The following is an 18,156-nucleotide window of genomic DNA, read 5'->3' as shown; positions in this document are numbered from 1 at the left end:
TAAATTTGTGCTTTTGTGGATCATTTGAATAGTCAGAAGATGAAGATATTCCCTACAACAAAAAAATAGGCTTTAAAAATATTTTTTGTTTTGTACCGTGTAAACTTAAAAGCCACGTGAACTTATTGTCTAAAGAAAACTTCTACGTAGTAAACGAAGCAAAGACTGCAAGATATTATATATTGTTCATTGAAATACTTGTATCTTATTTTAATCTAGTGTTTTTCATAATTCATCCTTTTATAGACAAAATATCTCCATGATTTACACTTTATTATGATAACCATGTGATTAAAACTACATCTTCATTGTTTACACTTTATTGTTACAACATATAATTAAAACTATATAGATGTAGGACATTGTTTGAACACTAAAAATATTTATTTTCAAAGTTACTTTAAATGATAAATAATATATTTCTAAAAGTGTTTTTATAATTCATGTTTGGTAGACATGATTTAAGGTGAATTGCTTGAAAGAAAGGAGAGGAAAAGGAGAAAATAGTCATCTCCTTAAAAAGGAAAGAGTGAAACATGGTGTGGACATTTAGGTGTATAGATAATTTTTTTACATGATAATGAATGAAAACTACAAATATTTTGGAGTGTAAAATAAACGTAATCCATTATGCCTTCATGAATAATCGATTATAGCATGTTATTAATTGATAATTGATTAAAGTGACAAGAAAAAGAGATGAGATATGTATTTTTAATTGTTGTGTTTAATTATAAAAAAAACTCTTATTTTAACACAATTATATCTTTAAATATTATTATTATTTTTATCATAATATTATTTATTTATTTCTATTTTTTCTAATTTTTAATTTATTGATACATATAAAAAATAACAAAATAAATAAAAATGATAAAATACAAAATTTATAAATACTTTATTAAAATTAATAAAATACATTATATTTTTTTTTGAAAAAAAATCCTAATGGTCATTTGTCATAAAATAAAAAATATTCAATTTTTTTAAAAATTGAGGACAAAGATAAAAACTTATTAAAATGTATTTGCATGTAGTTAGAAGAAAATTTTAAAATATTTTTCAAACTATTTATTAATAACGTTTTGTCCAGTTTACGTTAATGATAAACAACATAGTGGCTAATTAATTTGAATAAAGTATTTAAGTCAAAGAAGACAATTTTATTAATAATTATTAATTAATATGATGTGGTTACACCCTAGTCATGGCCAGCAAGGTAATGCTGTAACAGGGGTGTGGGGCGTGAAATAATATTAGTTAGCGCCTGAACGTTGAATAGAAAATGCGAGAAGCAAATGATACTGAGAGATGGAAACGGATCCTCCCCACCCAGTTGTCTCTCCACTCATCCACCATATCCTATAGACCGTTAGATCAAAGTATTATAAAATTTATTTATAAGATCTAAAATGTTATATTTAAAAATTATCCAAAATAAGAACAAATAGCTTTTTTTTATAATGCTTGACATGAAATTAAAATTAAAATTAAAATTGAATTTTAAATATTTCAAAAGAAGAAAAATACATTTTACCATTTAAAAAATAAGCTATTCCTATAAAAGTTCAGGACTTTTAGTTTTTTAAATGTTCAACACTTCCAAAGATAACATATAATTTAATAATACATCTTGAAATGTTTGAAGTTTTTAATATCTTAAATGTTTTATTTTTAATAAGTAACGTTTTTTTATTTATATAAAGTAGTAAAGAAAAAGTTATTTTTGAAATTTATAAGAAAATAAAAACTTTTAAGAAATAGGAGGAGGTATATTTTAATCTTAACCATTTATTTCATTTCATCGAACGGTTAACAAGAAGCTAGAGAGCGCTGGGGAGGATCCAGTTCCGAATACACCGACTCACACCTCAGAACACGCACATTGACACATCACACACAAAACAACGCTGAGAGAGATAGAGAGAGACAAAGGTCACGTTGGATATGTAGCAAGCAGAACTGCTGCACCTTCTTCTCTTCTCTACGCTTCCACCCACTCACTCTTCCGTTTCTACTCCCTCGATTCTCTCTCATAATTCACAATCCTCACGTTGCGTCATTCACATGAAACACTCGCGCTCCCTGTTCTCGCTCTCTTTCTGAATCATTCATCATATATAATCTCTATCTCTCTCTCTTTCTCAGGGAAGGAGAAAGAGGTTTTCATTGTCGTTGTTGTAGAAGAAGCTGAGGAAGAAGGAGAATGGAGTCAACGGAATCTTCCTACGTGTCTTCTCCCGAGGGACCGAGGAAGCACGCTGCATCGCCACCTCCTAAATCGCCTTCGTTAGGTATCTGATCCGATCCGATCTATTTTCTCTCTCTATCGCTTTCGTCCTTTCGCTTCGCTTAACCTTGCTCTCTGCAGCGCACGATAATGTAGGTTTAGTGACTGAATGTCGGCGAGCTATTCCACGGTCAACGCCTTCATTCCCAACCCTAATTCTTAACAATGGAGCTTCAGTGCTGTTTCTCGCTAGATTTAGATTCTGTTTCTCTTTTCTTGTTATGAAATCAGTGAAGTAGAAGTGTTATTGTGTCGTGTGTGGATGTGATTTTCGGTTTTATGTTTTTTTAACTTCTGTTGTTTTGGTAATTGAATGATTGTTATTATTATGGTTTCTGAGTGGAGTAATTATTCCGTCTTTATTCTTTTCTTTAGTTTTTAATTTTTGGAGATACCAAGCAACGTAGAGGGAATAGTATTTTTTGTTGTCCTTTTGATGTCATTGAAGCTAACGAAACTTCTTCGAAAACAATTTAAATTCGAGAAAGGTTGCGAATTATTTCAGTTTCAATATATTTGGGGCATATTCTATACGCAGTTACGAAGTCTGAAATTTCGCTTTGGCTATTGCTTTGACAAAAAGTTTCTAAGATTCTGTAAGGTATCGGTGTAGAAAATTCAGAATCGAGTTTCTCACAATTTTTTTTTTCAGTTAGGGTCGAAGGGAAGCATCCTTTCTTACGCTGAGGCAAATTGTTTTTTAATCTAAATTTTGGAAAAGAGAATTATGTTATAGAATACTTATGTGAATCATTACCAACTCGTGTATCTGAGTGCGATAGACAAAGTATCTTTCCCACCTTTGTATGAGCATCCTAAGACTGTTACTTCCCTGCGTATTTAAATTAAACAAGTGTGGAAGTATGTAATCTCCATTTGTTGTATATTCTCTAAAAAAAATATAATGGTGTGATTTGTAAAATGCTTATGTAATTAAATTTTTTCCATCAAGTGAAACTTCAATGCTAGACTCATGTGTTTTTTTTTTACTCTCATTTTCTAATATTTGAATTAGAAGTTTTTCTCAACTGCATCAATTTTACTTTTATTTGTAAGCATGTAAAAGTTTTAAATTAATTCTTTGTTATTAATTTCATGTTTACATCTTTCAGATTCTGAGGAGAAGCCAACATATATTAGGTTTCTTGTATCAAATTCTGCAGCTGGTTCAGTTATTGGAAAGGGTGGTTCAACTATCACTGAATTTCAGTCACAATCTGGAGCACGAATCCAGTTGTCACGTAATCATGAATTCTTTCCTGGGACTACTGATAGGATTATCATGGTATCTGGTGCGATAAATGAAATACTAACAGCTGTTGGACTTATTCTTTCTAAGTTGCTCAGTGAGGTAATCTCTATGATGTTGATTTTATTAGTTGTTTGAAGGAATAATGTCCTGCATGCTTCTGAAATTATTTTGCTATCTATGATTAGCTTCATACTGAGGATGACAATGAAGCTGAGCCTAAAACAAAAGTGAGACTTATTGTTCCAAATGGTTCATGTGGTGGAATAATCGGAAAGGGAGGTGCAACCATCAGGTATAATCACTCTTCTTTGTTGACTTTTAAGGCCTGCTTGTTTGCCATGTTTGTGAAATATGTACTATATAAGTAGTCTTTGATGTTTGCCCTTTTTTATTTATTTACTATTCTGATATATCTTGATTTTGGCGGTTATATTTCCTGTATGGATTCTGGTTCTTTGCTGAGCTTCTATTTCCCTTGCTGCCCCCTCTTTAAAAAAGATTTCTATTGTTAGGTTAACTGTTATTTTCTCTGCTGAAACCTTTCTCTGTATTTTAATGTTATTCATAATCATAGAGGGAGATAAAAAACTTAGCTTTTACTTTTTTCCCATTGATTAGATCATTCATTGAAGATTCTCAGGCTGGCATTAAGATATCTCCTCAAGATAATAATTACTATGGACAGAACGATAGGCTAGTCACCCTGACAGGAACTCTCGAGGAACAGATACGGGCAATTGAATTAATTGTTTCTAAGTTAGCTGAAGATCCTCAGTATTCACAGTCCATGAATTCTCCATTTTCATATCCCGGTTAGTGTCATTTGTTCATACAGTGCAATATCTGTTATCCATTTCTAGATTTTGATATTACGTCATGTATATTTGTTTTGGAGCACCAAATATGGATGATGGAAGTAATTGCTGATTCTGAAATTCCTCATATATCTTCTATCATCAGTTTTTCTATATGTATGGAAACCTGCAATTATGGTCTACATCATTGCAGGGAGAGAGTAAATGGTGGCATTACTTGAATTGTCATATCATGTTAACTTTTTGTTAGTTTAGTTTGTTTATGTTTTTGAATATTTTACCTTTTTTGTTTCTAATTAATGAGATGCAGTTGTCTTTCTATTTTATTCTTTAGTTAGAGGATAGCCATGGTGGGAGAATGTCCCGCTTCAATTTTGAGTAGCATATTATTTTATAATATAACATTTAAAGTGGCTAACATAATACATTTGCAATACCCATTGATCCCACTGAGCAAGACTTGTGTAGGGAAAATTGTAAATGACAAGTCTATGCTTACTTCAGAGTTCAGAAACTGCACTATGTACAGTTCAACCTGTAATTGGTCACCTACCCAGGTTTGGTGATCTGGTCAGGTTATATAATCACAAACCTTTAAATATTAATTCTAACTGTTGAAAAAGTTGTGAACTGAATGAGATATGTTCAAACATTTTAGTGGTGAACAGTGCCTGTCGTCTCACTTTTTTGCTGCCCATCTCAAGCTTTCACTTTATCTCTATCTGCTTAAGCCATGTCTCTTCATCTACCCAGTTATTTAGTCAGTTCTGCACCAATGGCTGCATCATTTGTTAGTTGTTGGAAGCTCTGACTGTTTCTGCACCTGCTCTTTTTTGGGAAAAGTTATTAGACAGAGAAGAAAATTTAAGAGGACGTGATAAACTGTGTTGCTAAATGGGTAAAAGTATTTACTGGAGAGAAAGTAGTATGAAGGACACCTAATAACGTAATCAAATGGTCTTTTTAATGCCTACTACTATATTCATTCCTAGAATTGGAGACATCCAATATTGCCTATATTGATAAAAAAAAAGCTGTAGATTCATATTGAAACATGCATATAGTTATTGCTTAGTAATTAATATAAATGAGTTGATGTGTGTATATATTACAATTTTATTTATCAGCGTATGTGTGTGCATATATCAGTGAATAGACATCTAGTTTGCTACTACAGAGATATGTAGCCTTTGATTTTATTTTCTAATAAATTCCAATATTAAATTTTGGCATCAAATTGTTCCATTTATAGGAAAAAATTGATGTTATAAAATGATATTAAAAATCTGTTTATCAACAATGGACATTGGAGAGAACTATTTTGGTGTGCATTTTTTGTTATAGGACCAAACTGATGACCTGTTTATCTTTGGGTATTCAGATGTTTATTCTATTTTAATTTATTTATAATTCACTCTCTCCCTCCCTCTATATATACACGGTTTAATTATATTCTGTTTGGCCATGCTAATCATTAAATTCTGAAGCAGTGTTTTTCACAACCTTGAGAGTAATTATGTAAAATAGTTTTGTTTTGAAATGAAATGATTTTTTTAAATCCTTATTTACTTATTATTACCTCTTCATGCTCCATTTTCTCACCATTCTTTTATACTTGGATTCACACTTTGTACTACTTTGCACATATAATGCTTATATGCTATTGACTTCTTGCTGTGTATGTTCACATAATTCCAGAATAAACCATTAGTATATATTCTCGTTGCAAATAGAAAGTTAAGGAACATTAAGTGCAGTGAATTAAAAATTAATAAAATGCAACTTAGTTCCCTCATGCTTTATAATTAATCTGTTGCTGGTGTATAGTGATTGTCCAACCTGGTAGTATGAAAAAAATTATATGACAGAAAATTTTAATGGTATAGTATATTATTTTTCAAATATTTATTATTGTATAATTGTTTTTAAGAATAGTGTAAATTGAAGATATTTCTTTATCATATACTGATGCCAACCATAATAACATGTGGATGTTTTCTCTACATATTATTAAATTAATAGGTGTACATGCACATTTTCTTGATAACAACATATTTGCATTTGATGGTAAAAAATGGCTACTTAATTTTATATTACCTTGCCAATCATTCATATCACCTTTCATCATGTAGTATGTAACTTGTGCTGCAAATGGCATCATTGGCCAGTTGCTTTAGAATAATGTGGAAGACTACTAAGGCGTGTAAAGAAGATAAAAAAAATTATTATTCAGGTCAAAAGCTAGGTATTGGTGTGGGTGGCAACCACAAAGTCTACCCTACTTTAAGGCAGTGAGGCCATGTGGCTTCCACTTATACTTCAAGCACTGTCTCTTTCTTAATCAGGAAGGAGCTGTTGGTTTTGATGATTCCAAGTTAGTGTTAATATGAGATAATCAAGAGTATTATCTAGACACACAGTTTAGTATGTAAGGCTTCAAGCTGGAGACACTGTTAGAATAGTATGCAATTGACTTAATGCTCTCATTAACTTGATCTGCCTTTGTGTGACTTGTTTAGGTTGTACTGCATGGTTCAAAATTGTTTTCTTTTTTAATTTCTATCCTTTTTTTTTGTGGTGTACTGGAGTTTTATAATTGTTGTTGGTATCTGTTTGAGATTAGATCCATGTTTTAATTTTGAATGATTGTGAATAGGCTCTAATCTTGTATTTAGTTAGAAGAATACTGCCTAATATGCTTGAATTGGATGTTCCATGAAACATGTATCTTACTTCACTTAATGCACATACTAACTATGGTCCTTGTGGCTTGGATCTGCACAACCATGATTAGGGTGCCATCATTGCGAAATTTAAGTCGCAGATTTTCTTGGTATCATTATTATTCATATTCAATGCAGTACTGCATAACAAACTCATTTTTTTTCCATAAATGTTTTGGCTATAAAAAACTATTTTCTTTGTTTCATGTTGCAAGTTTTAATTTAAAACTCTGTCCTGATGTGAGAGTTGGTTTCCTATTTTGATTTTCCCTGATGAACAGCATGAAAATAAATATTTTTTTTTTTTTTCTATATTTTTCTATATTGATGCAAGTTCTTCCCTTTTGTTGTTTTGCCGTACTTTGTTCTAGTGAATTGGTCTTGTAAAGGAGAGAATCTGTAACTTTGATAAGGTGCCTCATGCATTATTTACATTAAATTATTGATCTTCATATATTGCCTCTTGTCTGAAGTGTGGTCAATGTAAATTTCACTTAGTTCTGAAATTTAATTTAATTATAAATATTGAGAGTGGCAAGGATATCTTTGTCACTTCAACCTAGTCACACTCTTTGATACAATGTAAGAATCAATAGTCCAATTCAACTTAAGTGCTTGACCTGTTGGATTGAGGCTCTATTCTGGATTATATCTCTAATAATGGTATTTATTGAAACACAGCAGCAATATGCAACCATGGATATATATAATAAAGCTACAGTAGAGTAGAGAGTATACTTAAAGTATGACCATTTTTTGTTATTTTTTATTTTAAAATCAGTTGTGCTCTTTTTTATGGCATTGAAAATGAAGATTTAAAATGCCGTGCTTTGTATAAGTAGTTATTGTTTTGTGAGGAATCATAATTTGTGAGTTTGATCCTAATTAAAATTTATTTAACATAAACATCAGGTGTTTACTTCTCGGGTTATCAGGGTGTTCCATACACATATGTGCTTCCATCTGTTGCACCACCTGCTTACAATGCAGTGAATTACAGACCAAATGGTGCTGGAGCAAAGTTCCAGAACAGCAAGGTTCTTCACTATCCATTGATTTAATCTTGTTTGAAGTTTTTCATGTTGTTAGTTGCCAAGTTTTCAGACATACACACACACACACACACTCACTCAAGAACAAATGAAAGATTTTAAATTACATTCATCTGTTTGTAATCCTTGTGAATATGTCAATTTTTTGTTTTTCAATCCCTGATGACATGACCCTTTAAAAAACATGATATTCACATTACGTTTTTAATGGCATGCCATTTATTTATGATGTGGCACTTGATGACATCATTTGATGATGTGACACTTGATGCCATCGACAATGGAACTCTGTCTGCTACAACAGCTTTTCTCAATAGATACTAACATGAGGACCAAAAGTGCTAAAATCTAAAAATCCAAAGACCAAGACAAGTGAAAAATTTGTAGGGTCTAAAAACAAAAATAGGTATATGTGCAAGGATTAGAAGCATATTTAAGCCTTTTGCACAAAAGCTCCAGAGTTGATATCCTGTATTTGTTTCTCATGCTACTTAATAATCCTTTTAACTTTCATACTAGATGAGGCAATGGTTAATAGTTCGAGTAGTTAAAAATTTAAAATGAATAAATGTCAATTTTTTGTGTAGTGACAGACCCCAAATCACTCTGCTATATAGTCTAGCAAGGTTTAAATTGTGTCTTATGGTTGTTATACCAAATCACTCTGCTATAGTTTCCCTTGTAGTGGCTGCTCTGCCACTATAGCGACACTATAATGCACTATTTCAAACCTTGTTAGGTTATATCAACTTAATTGCACTTTTTGTCCCTTGAGTATCATAATTTTAATTTTAGTCTCTTGGTGTATATTAGGAAGTGAGTTTAAGCTTAACTCATCCTCACAAAATTGGCTTGTAGTTGCAGATGAGTTTTGCGTCTACTTATCTATGGTAATTTGACTTTATCTTTAGTTGATGTGATCTTACACTCTCCCCTCATACGAAGGCATGAACATCTCGTGCGTATGACTAAATATTTGTAATGGTTAGATAGTGGTCTGATAGCGGGTGACATGATAGACTCAAAAACCTCACTAGGATAGACTATGATACCATACTAGGAAGTGAGTTTAAGCCTAACTAATCATCATAAAATTGGTTTGTAAAGTGAGGCTTACCTCACTTATGTAATGTAATTTGACCTTAGTTCTAGTTGGCATGGGATCTTCAACAATGTCCAATTGCATGAATTAGTTCTTTTAGTAATTGTGATTGTGCTACTTTGATTCTACTGTTAAATGTTTGACAGGTTTTGCTGACAGTGACATTTGATGTAATGTGTTGATGATACGACAATGGCTTATTGGCAACTTGTCTGCTGCTATGTCATCATCAAGTGTCACTTAAGCTAAATTTGTTAAATATTTAATGGGATAATTAGAGGGGAACCATTGCAATAGTTGGAGGATGTAATTAGGTAATTGGAGCCCAAGAGAATTTACATTGCATTACTGAAGTAGCCTACTAGAGAACCAGAATTGAACAATGCCTGAGAGATCAGATATGCAATTAAGCCTTATATATCTTATATAGTGTATAAGGATGCAATATATAATGTATATTGATGCAATATATGATGTATAAGGTTTTAAACAGTGTGTCATTGTCACTATAATGGTTTAGAAGCTCCCACCTGCTACAGGAGTTGCTATTGCTGAGCAGTTTGGTGTAGCTTACCGAACATTAGGCTGAATAGCAATGCTATGTGTTGATTTCAAAATAGTTCTCTTAGTAAGTGGGTTTATGTATAACTCAACCTTACTAAATCGGTTTGTAAGGTAAGGTGAGAATTGTGGGAGACCTCTAACACACCCCTCCCACGCTGAGGCATGGACATCTTGTGTGTGGGACTAGATATTTGGGGGTGGTCCAATAGCGACTTGATAGGTCTAACAAACCTTGCTGGGATAGGTTATGATACTAACTTGAGATAAAATACGAAAGAATAAAGAATGAATTTGAGAGAGGGAATTTCCCTCTCTTAGGATCTCATATCATAATAACTTTGGAGATTTCAGATAATATGCATGAGAGGGAAGAAAAGAGAATAGGAAAGGTCATATCTGCGAACTAGGTAGAGCACAAAGCACAGATAACTTTTTAATAAATTCTATTTAAGGCAACTTATTCTAACAAGTTCTATAAATATAGGCATTAAGGCTGTTTTGGGATCTTTGGGATTTCAACATCCAAAAAGTGAAATTGACAAGCGTAACAGTAGTGACAATGTTAAAGAAGACTTAATTTATAAAGTGGCATTCAAAAGAATCATATTTTTCCTGTGTTTGCTTACAGAACATCATTTGATGTTTATGAAGTGCAGTAGTTACTTAGTCACATCGACTATGGTTTGCATTTTGGGTAATCATGCATGTTTTATCACTGCTAATTGCAGACAAGATTGACATCAATCAAACCGGTGAAATATATGCATAATTCATGGAACGTTTTTGAAGTTCTGACAATAGTTTCTTCGTTGACTAGATGCTAAAATAAAGGCCAAGAATCAAGTTAAAATTTATATGACTATGCTATAATGCTATAAGTTATGATTCGAATCTAGCTATACATGGGTTTTTGACCAACATTAGTTAAAAGGCTAACCTTGTTCAAAGTTAGGATGCGTTGACAGTCCAATGAATTGAACTCCTCAGTCCAACATTTCAGGTTATTGTAGACCTGTTTGGTTTGCATGAGTATGCAGGTGTGTGTGGTTATCAGTTAGTTAGGTTAGTTGGTAAAAAAATACAAGGGGTTATGTAGAAAGAATGGGAATGGGCCTGTAATTGATTAGGCCTGTTAAGAGTGAGTTTATGTTAGCAGACCAGTAGCTGTATATAAATAGGAAGGGGGTTGAGAGGATTTTATCTTGGGTCAGTTGAGAGGATTGAAGGCCTTTGTGCAGACTCTCTCGACTGTTCTACAGTGTGTGCTCTTTTCTGTAAATTGGCGATTTCTTTCCTATTCTGTCTTTAGTTCAAATACCAGTTTCTATCAGCGTGTGTAAAATCTTACAAATATGGAAATACTACTTTATGAGTCTTGAAAATAAGAACATGATAACAATATTAAAATCGTAAAAGAACATAAAATAGTTTGTCAAATAGAAAAAATAATTGAGTTTCAAGCTTGAGAGATCTGTTACCATATTTGGCTCACTTTCCATTCAATATCTTTATTATTTCCCTTAATGGACTTGTTATCGTGAGATATTATATATAATCAATAGTGAATGAAATTATTTTTAAAATACCTTGCATCCTCATGCAGTGATTTGCTTTATCAGTTTGACCTCACGTACATTCTGTTCTGTTCCAGGAGGAGCGGAGTAACTCCATGACCATGGGTGTTGCAGATGAGCATATAGGATTGGTTGTTGGTCGTGGTGGAAGGAATATTATAGAAATTAGTCAGGTTTGTTACGCCTAACAGTATTCCTATTGTGATTACTAATACAATAAACTAACTTGAATGACGTCTGCCTTTTCAGGTTAGTGGGGCAAGGATAAAGATATCAGATAGAGGTGATTACATTTCTGGAACAACTGATAGGTGGGAATTTGTTCACACGAAATTTTGCTTTGCTTCATATCCTTGTGTAACAAGTTATTAAGCAAATGCTGTGACTTAATATCTTTAACCGTAAATATTTTATACGTGCTCGTACTTTCTTATTACAGGAAAGTTACCATAACAGGAGCCCAGAGAGCAATTCGTACAGCTGAATCTATGATATTGCAGAAGGTTGCTTATGCTACTGAGAGGGTGATTGAGTAGTTTGCAAGTGCACTTGTCTGCTGTTAGATGCTTAGTGAATCTGCTTGCTAATTGCTTATACATTTGCTGAATTTTGGGATTTGTTTACATAAATTATCATCACATGATATACCTTTCGAGATCTTATTGTAGCGGGAGAGGGCAGGAATTTTTTTTCTTGAATTGAGAGCGGTCTTATAGAATTTCTTCTCAAACCCCATCAACAGAGAAGTTCGATTGGAAAGTTCACGCTCATTTCCTAAATGTAGTATTTAGAACTATATTCTTTTTTTGTAAGTCAACAGGTGCTAATGTCTTATATGATATGTATCCTCAGTCACTAGCCTGAGATAGGATTTGAAAATTATTTTGTGATAGCATTTGAGAATCAAAAATTCACTTGTGAGTTGTTAGAACCTCAAGCCCGAGTTGTGTTTCTAATTTTACATAGATTAATATGTTGACGATTTACTTGCCGCTATGTATTGGAATATCTCTAGCAGTTTTTCGCTTTCAGATGCTCTTTTTTATTTAGCTAGCTAAATAAATTTGTTTCTTTCTTGAACTGTGTCTATCAGTGTTGAGGCAATTTTACAACAGTTTATGCTAATTCTTTTTTATCTGCTTGTTTGCATGTGTAGAGTTTTCTTCGAAAGTGTACAGATAAAATCATTATTTTCTTTTCTTTAAATAAACCTTAACACCTCTATGTATAAAGAATGGTAGTTATACAACTAAAGATTTCCTGCATAAATTAACATTTATTATCTTATTTTTTATGCATTAATTATCCATATTTATTGTTCTCTAAGAAAAGCTAAACATTCCGGATCTCTCTGTTCTTCAAAATATAATAAATGGTTTTAGTTGTGGAAAGAAAATAATTATGACCTTTTATTAGGCGTGTCTCAATTTTTCAGTCTAGACCTTTTATTTCTATTATGTGGTATACAATAATATAGAGACAAATAACAGTCATGAACTTCTTTCACATTCTTTTTGTTTCAAGAATAGAATATTGTACGTAGCCCAAGTGTCTAACTGTCCGAATAACGGTTGGATACTTTCGATGGTTTTAGGGTTTTCATAGGTTGGTTAAGTGGCTAATCATTGTCAACCAGATCATCAAAGTCATTTAAATAATAATTAATCATCACTACACAAAGACATATAAATGATCATCAAGAAATATAAGATTACTTTTATTCATATTATATTACTTTTTGCACGATCATCGTAACAAACACATCCTATCAGAATGAGTTCTCCACAAAATAAGATGACAACCCAGCTCGAGGTCATTCTTCAGATAAATGAAGAAAGCATGCACAAAACGATGGAAAGGGTCCTCGGGCAAATGCAAGATAAAATCGAAAGAGATATAGCAACACAAGGTTGAAGCTGAACAGAACCGAGCTGAGATCAAAGCACTATAGGATGAGCTGGCAGCCAGGAATGACAACCATACTCAGAATGGTAGGATATTTACTGACTATATGACGAAATCCCAACCTCTCTCTCACGAACCATCTGTTGGGCAAAAGCGTACCTTCCGCGGGCCTAGACACCAAGATCATCTTGGAGGGAGTCCCACTACACCTTAAGGTCGCCGTGGAGGGAAAATTGGGGTCACTAGCAGATACCATTCAAAGCAATGTCAAACCCTACACTCAATCAAGGCTAATTTGGAAGGATTCCTTTTTACCATCAAAGTCATAAGGACTCAACTATCTCGTAAATGGTAGTGGTTGAGCCTTGAAAAATATGACTGGACTTCAGACTCCGAGGCTCATGTAAAAGCGTACATGACTCAACTGAACTTGTTCTCGAAATGTATGGTTGTGCATTGCAAACTCTTCCTAACCACATTGGTCGGAGTAACAATAGAATGGTATTAACCCTTGCCTAGAAATTTCGTGGACTTTTTCAACACACTTTGTGCCAGATTCTTGGCTAGATTCGCTAATTGTAAAACGATTGTTGCAACATTGGGTTCATTACAAAACGTGGGCGAAGGGGAAGGATTATGACAATACATGACCCGATTCGCCAAGGTCACATTGAACATACCAAATCTGCACCCAATAATTGCCTTGTACGCTTTACTGGTAGGGCTCTGTCTGAGTAAGTTCCTGGACACCCTCTACGCTGATCCTCTCATCCACATGGACAAATTGCAAGGAAGATCGACTAGGTACATAAGCATTGAAGAAAATGTTGATGTCAGATTTTGACACCCTCTTCGTCTTTGCCACTCTTCAAGATTGGAAGTTTAAGAATTATACTCTTTCAACATAGCTAGGGAGGTGGTGCTTAGAGAAGCTTGCAATATGGAGCTTATCCGACTACCATCTCTCGTTGGGAAAAACGGGTAATTTTTCCACTAAAACAGAGCTACCAAACAAATAATATTGAATAAATAAAGCGGAATAATAAAATAGATAAAGAGAAAAAAAACACACCAGAAAATTGTTAACGGAGTTCGGTCAATTTAGTCTAATCTCCGAGCACAGCAAAAACAACTCACTTTTATTATTATGGGAGAAGATATTACAAATTGGGATATATAACAGTGAAGGAGGAGAGTTTAATTTATAACCCTCAAACCTCCTTCCCAAACAATGAACCCACCGATGTGGGACTTGGGATTAAGCCAAAATCAACAAATCTCCACCTTGGCTTAATTTCAAGTCTCACCTAAAACAAATCTTCTCAAAACATAACAAAAACAAACTCTGCAATTTCAAATTTGTGCCTCCGGGCGTCAACTTCAAATGTGCAAGATATTAACCAAGTCTAAACAGTGTTCAAACTTGGTCCTTGTAACCACCTTGGTGAGCATATCTGCAGGATTTTCCGTAGTGTGAATTTTCTGGAGAACAATCTCCTCTTCTTCGAGAATCTCACGCACAAAGTGATAACGAACATCAATGTGCTTCGTTCGTGCATGAAAGACTTGATTCTTTGCTAAATGAATAGCACTCTGACTGTCAGAATATAACTCAAGTTGTTTCTGACCAACTCCCAAGTCTTTAAGCAACCCATGAAGCCAAATTGCTTCCTTCACAACCTCTGTAATCGCCATATACTCTGCCTCTGTCGTAGACTACAAGGTAGACTTCCAACTAACTGACACTTTTGCTAAAGTGAACAAATAGCCAGTTGTAGATCGTCGCTTATCCAAATCACCTGCACAATCAGAATCACAATATCCAACTATGCATTGACCAAGTGATTCATCTTGCTCAAATGTCAATCCAACATCTAAGGTATTTTGGAGGTACCGTAGAATCCATCTCACAGTTTGCCAATGTCCCTTGCCCGGATTATGCATATACCTGCTAACAACACTCACAGCCTGTGAAATATCTGGTCTTGTACACACTATTGCATACATCAAGCTTCCAACTGCATTTGCATATGGGACTTTCGCCATGTATTCTTGTTCTTCATCAATCGTCGGAGATAAACGGCTACTCAATTTCAAATGAGGAGCAAGTGGGGTACTTATAGGTTTTGTATCTTCATGTATACCAAAACGTTGTAGTACCTTCTGCAAATACTGCTTCTGTGACAGCCAAATTTTTCCCCTCTCCTTGTCCTTGTTTATCTCCATGTCGAGAATCTTCTTGGCTTCCCCCAAATCCTTCATCTCGAACTCTTTACTTAACTGAGCCTTTAACTTTTCAATCTCAACTTGGCTCTTTGCTGCAATCAGCATATCATCAACATATAAGAGTAAGTAAATGTAGGAACCATCTTCAAGTTTGCGCAAATACACACAGTGATCATATTTGTTTCTCTTGTACTTCTGATCCTTCATGAACTTATCAAATCGTTTGTACCACTGTCTCGGAGATTGTTTCAGTCCGTACAACGATTTGCTAAGTTTACAAACTCAATCTTCTTTACCATCAACCTTGTATCCTTCTGGTTGAGTCATATAGATTTCCTCCTTCAAATCCCCGTGTAGGAACGTGGTCTTTACATCAAGTTGAGCTAGCTCCAAATTCAACTGTGCTACCAAGGCCAACAAAATTCGAATGGAGGAATATTTAACAACTGGAGAAAATACCTCATTATAATCAATTCCCTCCCTCTGAGCAAAGCCTTTAGCAACCAACCTTGCCTTGTAGCGAACATCTTCTTTATTAGGAAATCCTTCTTTCTTTGCAAATACCCATTTGCACCCAATTGCCTTCTTACCTTTTGGTAATTGTGCCAACTTCCACGTCTTGTTCTTCTTCAAAGACTGCATCTCCTCTTCCATCGCACTTGCCCAATTACCACTCTCTGAACTCAGAATGGCTTCTGGGTAAGTGGATGGAATGTCATCAACAACTGGAAGTGCATAGGAAACCATATCCATGAAACGAGTAGGCTTCTGAATATCTCGTCTCTATCTTCTAACTGCAATTGACGCCGATTGTTGTTGAGATTCTTGGGTAGGAACCTCTTCCTCATCTGACTCTTTTTTTGCCATAGGATAGTCACTTGTGGTATTTCGTGTTGGGATCACCATTGTCTGCTCAAACTCCACCTGCTTTCGGGCACACTCCACCTGTTGCGGAGTACTATCAGCTCCTTCTGAATTTACCTTCTTTAACATGGAAGATTCATCAAAGGTAACATCCCTGCTGATAATCGTCTACTTTGTCTCTAGACACCACAAACGGTATCCCTTCACTCCAGGACTAAAGCCCATGAAAAGAGCCTTCCCGTGGATCTAACTTTGATTCAATCACATGATAATATGCAATAGAACCAAAAACATGCAAAGAATCATAATCAGTTGCAGGTTTTTTAGACCATACCTCTAACGGGGTTTTGCCATCTATAATAGATGATGGCAAACGATTGACAAGATGTTGAGCGTATGTCACAGCCTCAGCCCAAAACTCTCTACCTAACTCATCATTAGACAACATACAACAAACTTTCTCCACAAGTGTCTTGTTCATACGCTCCGACACCCTATTCTGCTGTGGTGTTTTTCTAACAGTGAAGTGCCGAACTATGCTACAATCTTGGCATACCTTCAGGAACAGATTACTTTTGTATTCTCCTCCATTGTCTGTTCGGAGAACCTTAATCTTCCTTCCTGTCTGGTTTTCAACTTGAGCTTTCCACTTAAGGAAAATTTCAAGCACATCATTTTTGTTCTTCATAGTAAATACCCAAACTCTCCTGGAAAAATCATCCACAAAAGTGACAAAATAATGCCTACCTCCGATTGACGGAGTCTTGGCAGGTCCCCACACATCTGAATGCACATAATCCAGAATACCCTTGGTATTGTGAATTGCAGTGCCAAACTTCACTCTTCGTTGTTTTCCCAGAACACAATGCTCACAAAATTCAAGTTTGCAAGTCTTCGTACCTTTCAACAGTCCCTGCTTGGTAAGAATTTGAAAGGATTTCTCTCCAGCATGTCCCAACCTCATATGCCACAACTTCGTTGCCTCAACATCCTTCTTAGAGCTAGAAGTTGTTGTCGCTACTGTCCCCTACTACCTTGATAGTAATACAGATTGTTCTTCCTCATGCCTTTCAACATTACCAGTGCTCCTGAAGTTGCTTTAAGAATTCCATCTCGCATCGTCACAACTAGGCCTTTAGATTCTAAAGCCCCCAATGAGATGAGATTCTTCTTCAACTTTGGTACGTACCGTACATCCCGCAAAATTCTGGTGGATCCATCATGATTCTGCAACTTGATTGAACCTATCCCAACTGTCTTACATGGATTATCATTACCCATGTAAACAACCCCACCATCAAGTTCTTGAAATTCAAAGAACCAATCCCGAATGGGACACATATGATAGGTACAACCTGAATCCAATATCCACTTATCTGGATATGATGATACTGAAAGCGAGACAATTAAAGAGATATCATATTCCACATCACGTTTGCATTTTGCAATATTTGCATCTTGCGGAACCTTCCCTTTCTTCTGCAGTTTTGGACAGTCTTTCTTCTCGTGTCCTTTCTCATATCAAAAAGCACACTCATCTTTGGCAACGACTCGACCTTTAGACTTAGACCTCCCTCTTCTCCCCTTTGTCTGACTTTGCTGACAACCTCTTGCCATCACAAACTCAAAATATTGTATTCAATATTACAAACAATTTCAAACAACCCAAGAGCGAACCTTCGGCTCTGATACCACTTGTTGGGAAAAACGGGTAATTTTCCCACTAAAACAGAACCTTAACAGAGCTACCCGACAAATAATATTGAATAAATAAAGCAGAATAATAAAA

General features: G+C 34.6%; 1 protein-coding gene across 1 annotated transcript; it reads left to right on the top strand.

The window, feature by feature from the left end:
• The first annotated feature begins 1,803 nt into the window (after positions 1 to 1,803).
• BTR1L (binding to TOMV RNA 1L (long form)) lies at positions 1,804 to 12,403 on the top strand. Its single transcript, XM_068635245.2, has 8 exons — positions 1,804 to 2,294; positions 3,403 to 3,641; positions 3,728 to 3,834; positions 4,161 to 4,354; positions 7,993 to 8,117; positions 11,450 to 11,545; positions 11,622 to 11,683; positions 11,812 to 12,403. Exons 1-8 carry the CDS (start codon positions 2,207 to 2,209, stop codon positions 11,906 to 11,908), a joined length of 1,008 nt encoding a protein of 335 aa, XP_068491346.1. The 5' UTR covers positions 1,804 to 2,206; the 3' UTR covers positions 11,909 to 12,403.
• The last annotated feature ends 5,753 nt before the right edge of the window (positions 12,404 to 18,156 follow it).

This window comes from Phaseolus vulgaris, chromosome 7 (assembly GCF_051622355.1).
Source record: "Phaseolus vulgaris cultivar YP4 chromosome 7, ASM5162235v1, whole genome shotgun sequence".
Taxonomy (NCBI): Eukaryota; Viridiplantae; Streptophyta; class Magnoliopsida; order Fabales; family Fabaceae; genus Phaseolus; species Phaseolus vulgaris.
Note: the sequence above shows the minus strand (reverse complement) of the source record. Positions and strands in the feature narration are given on the sequence as shown.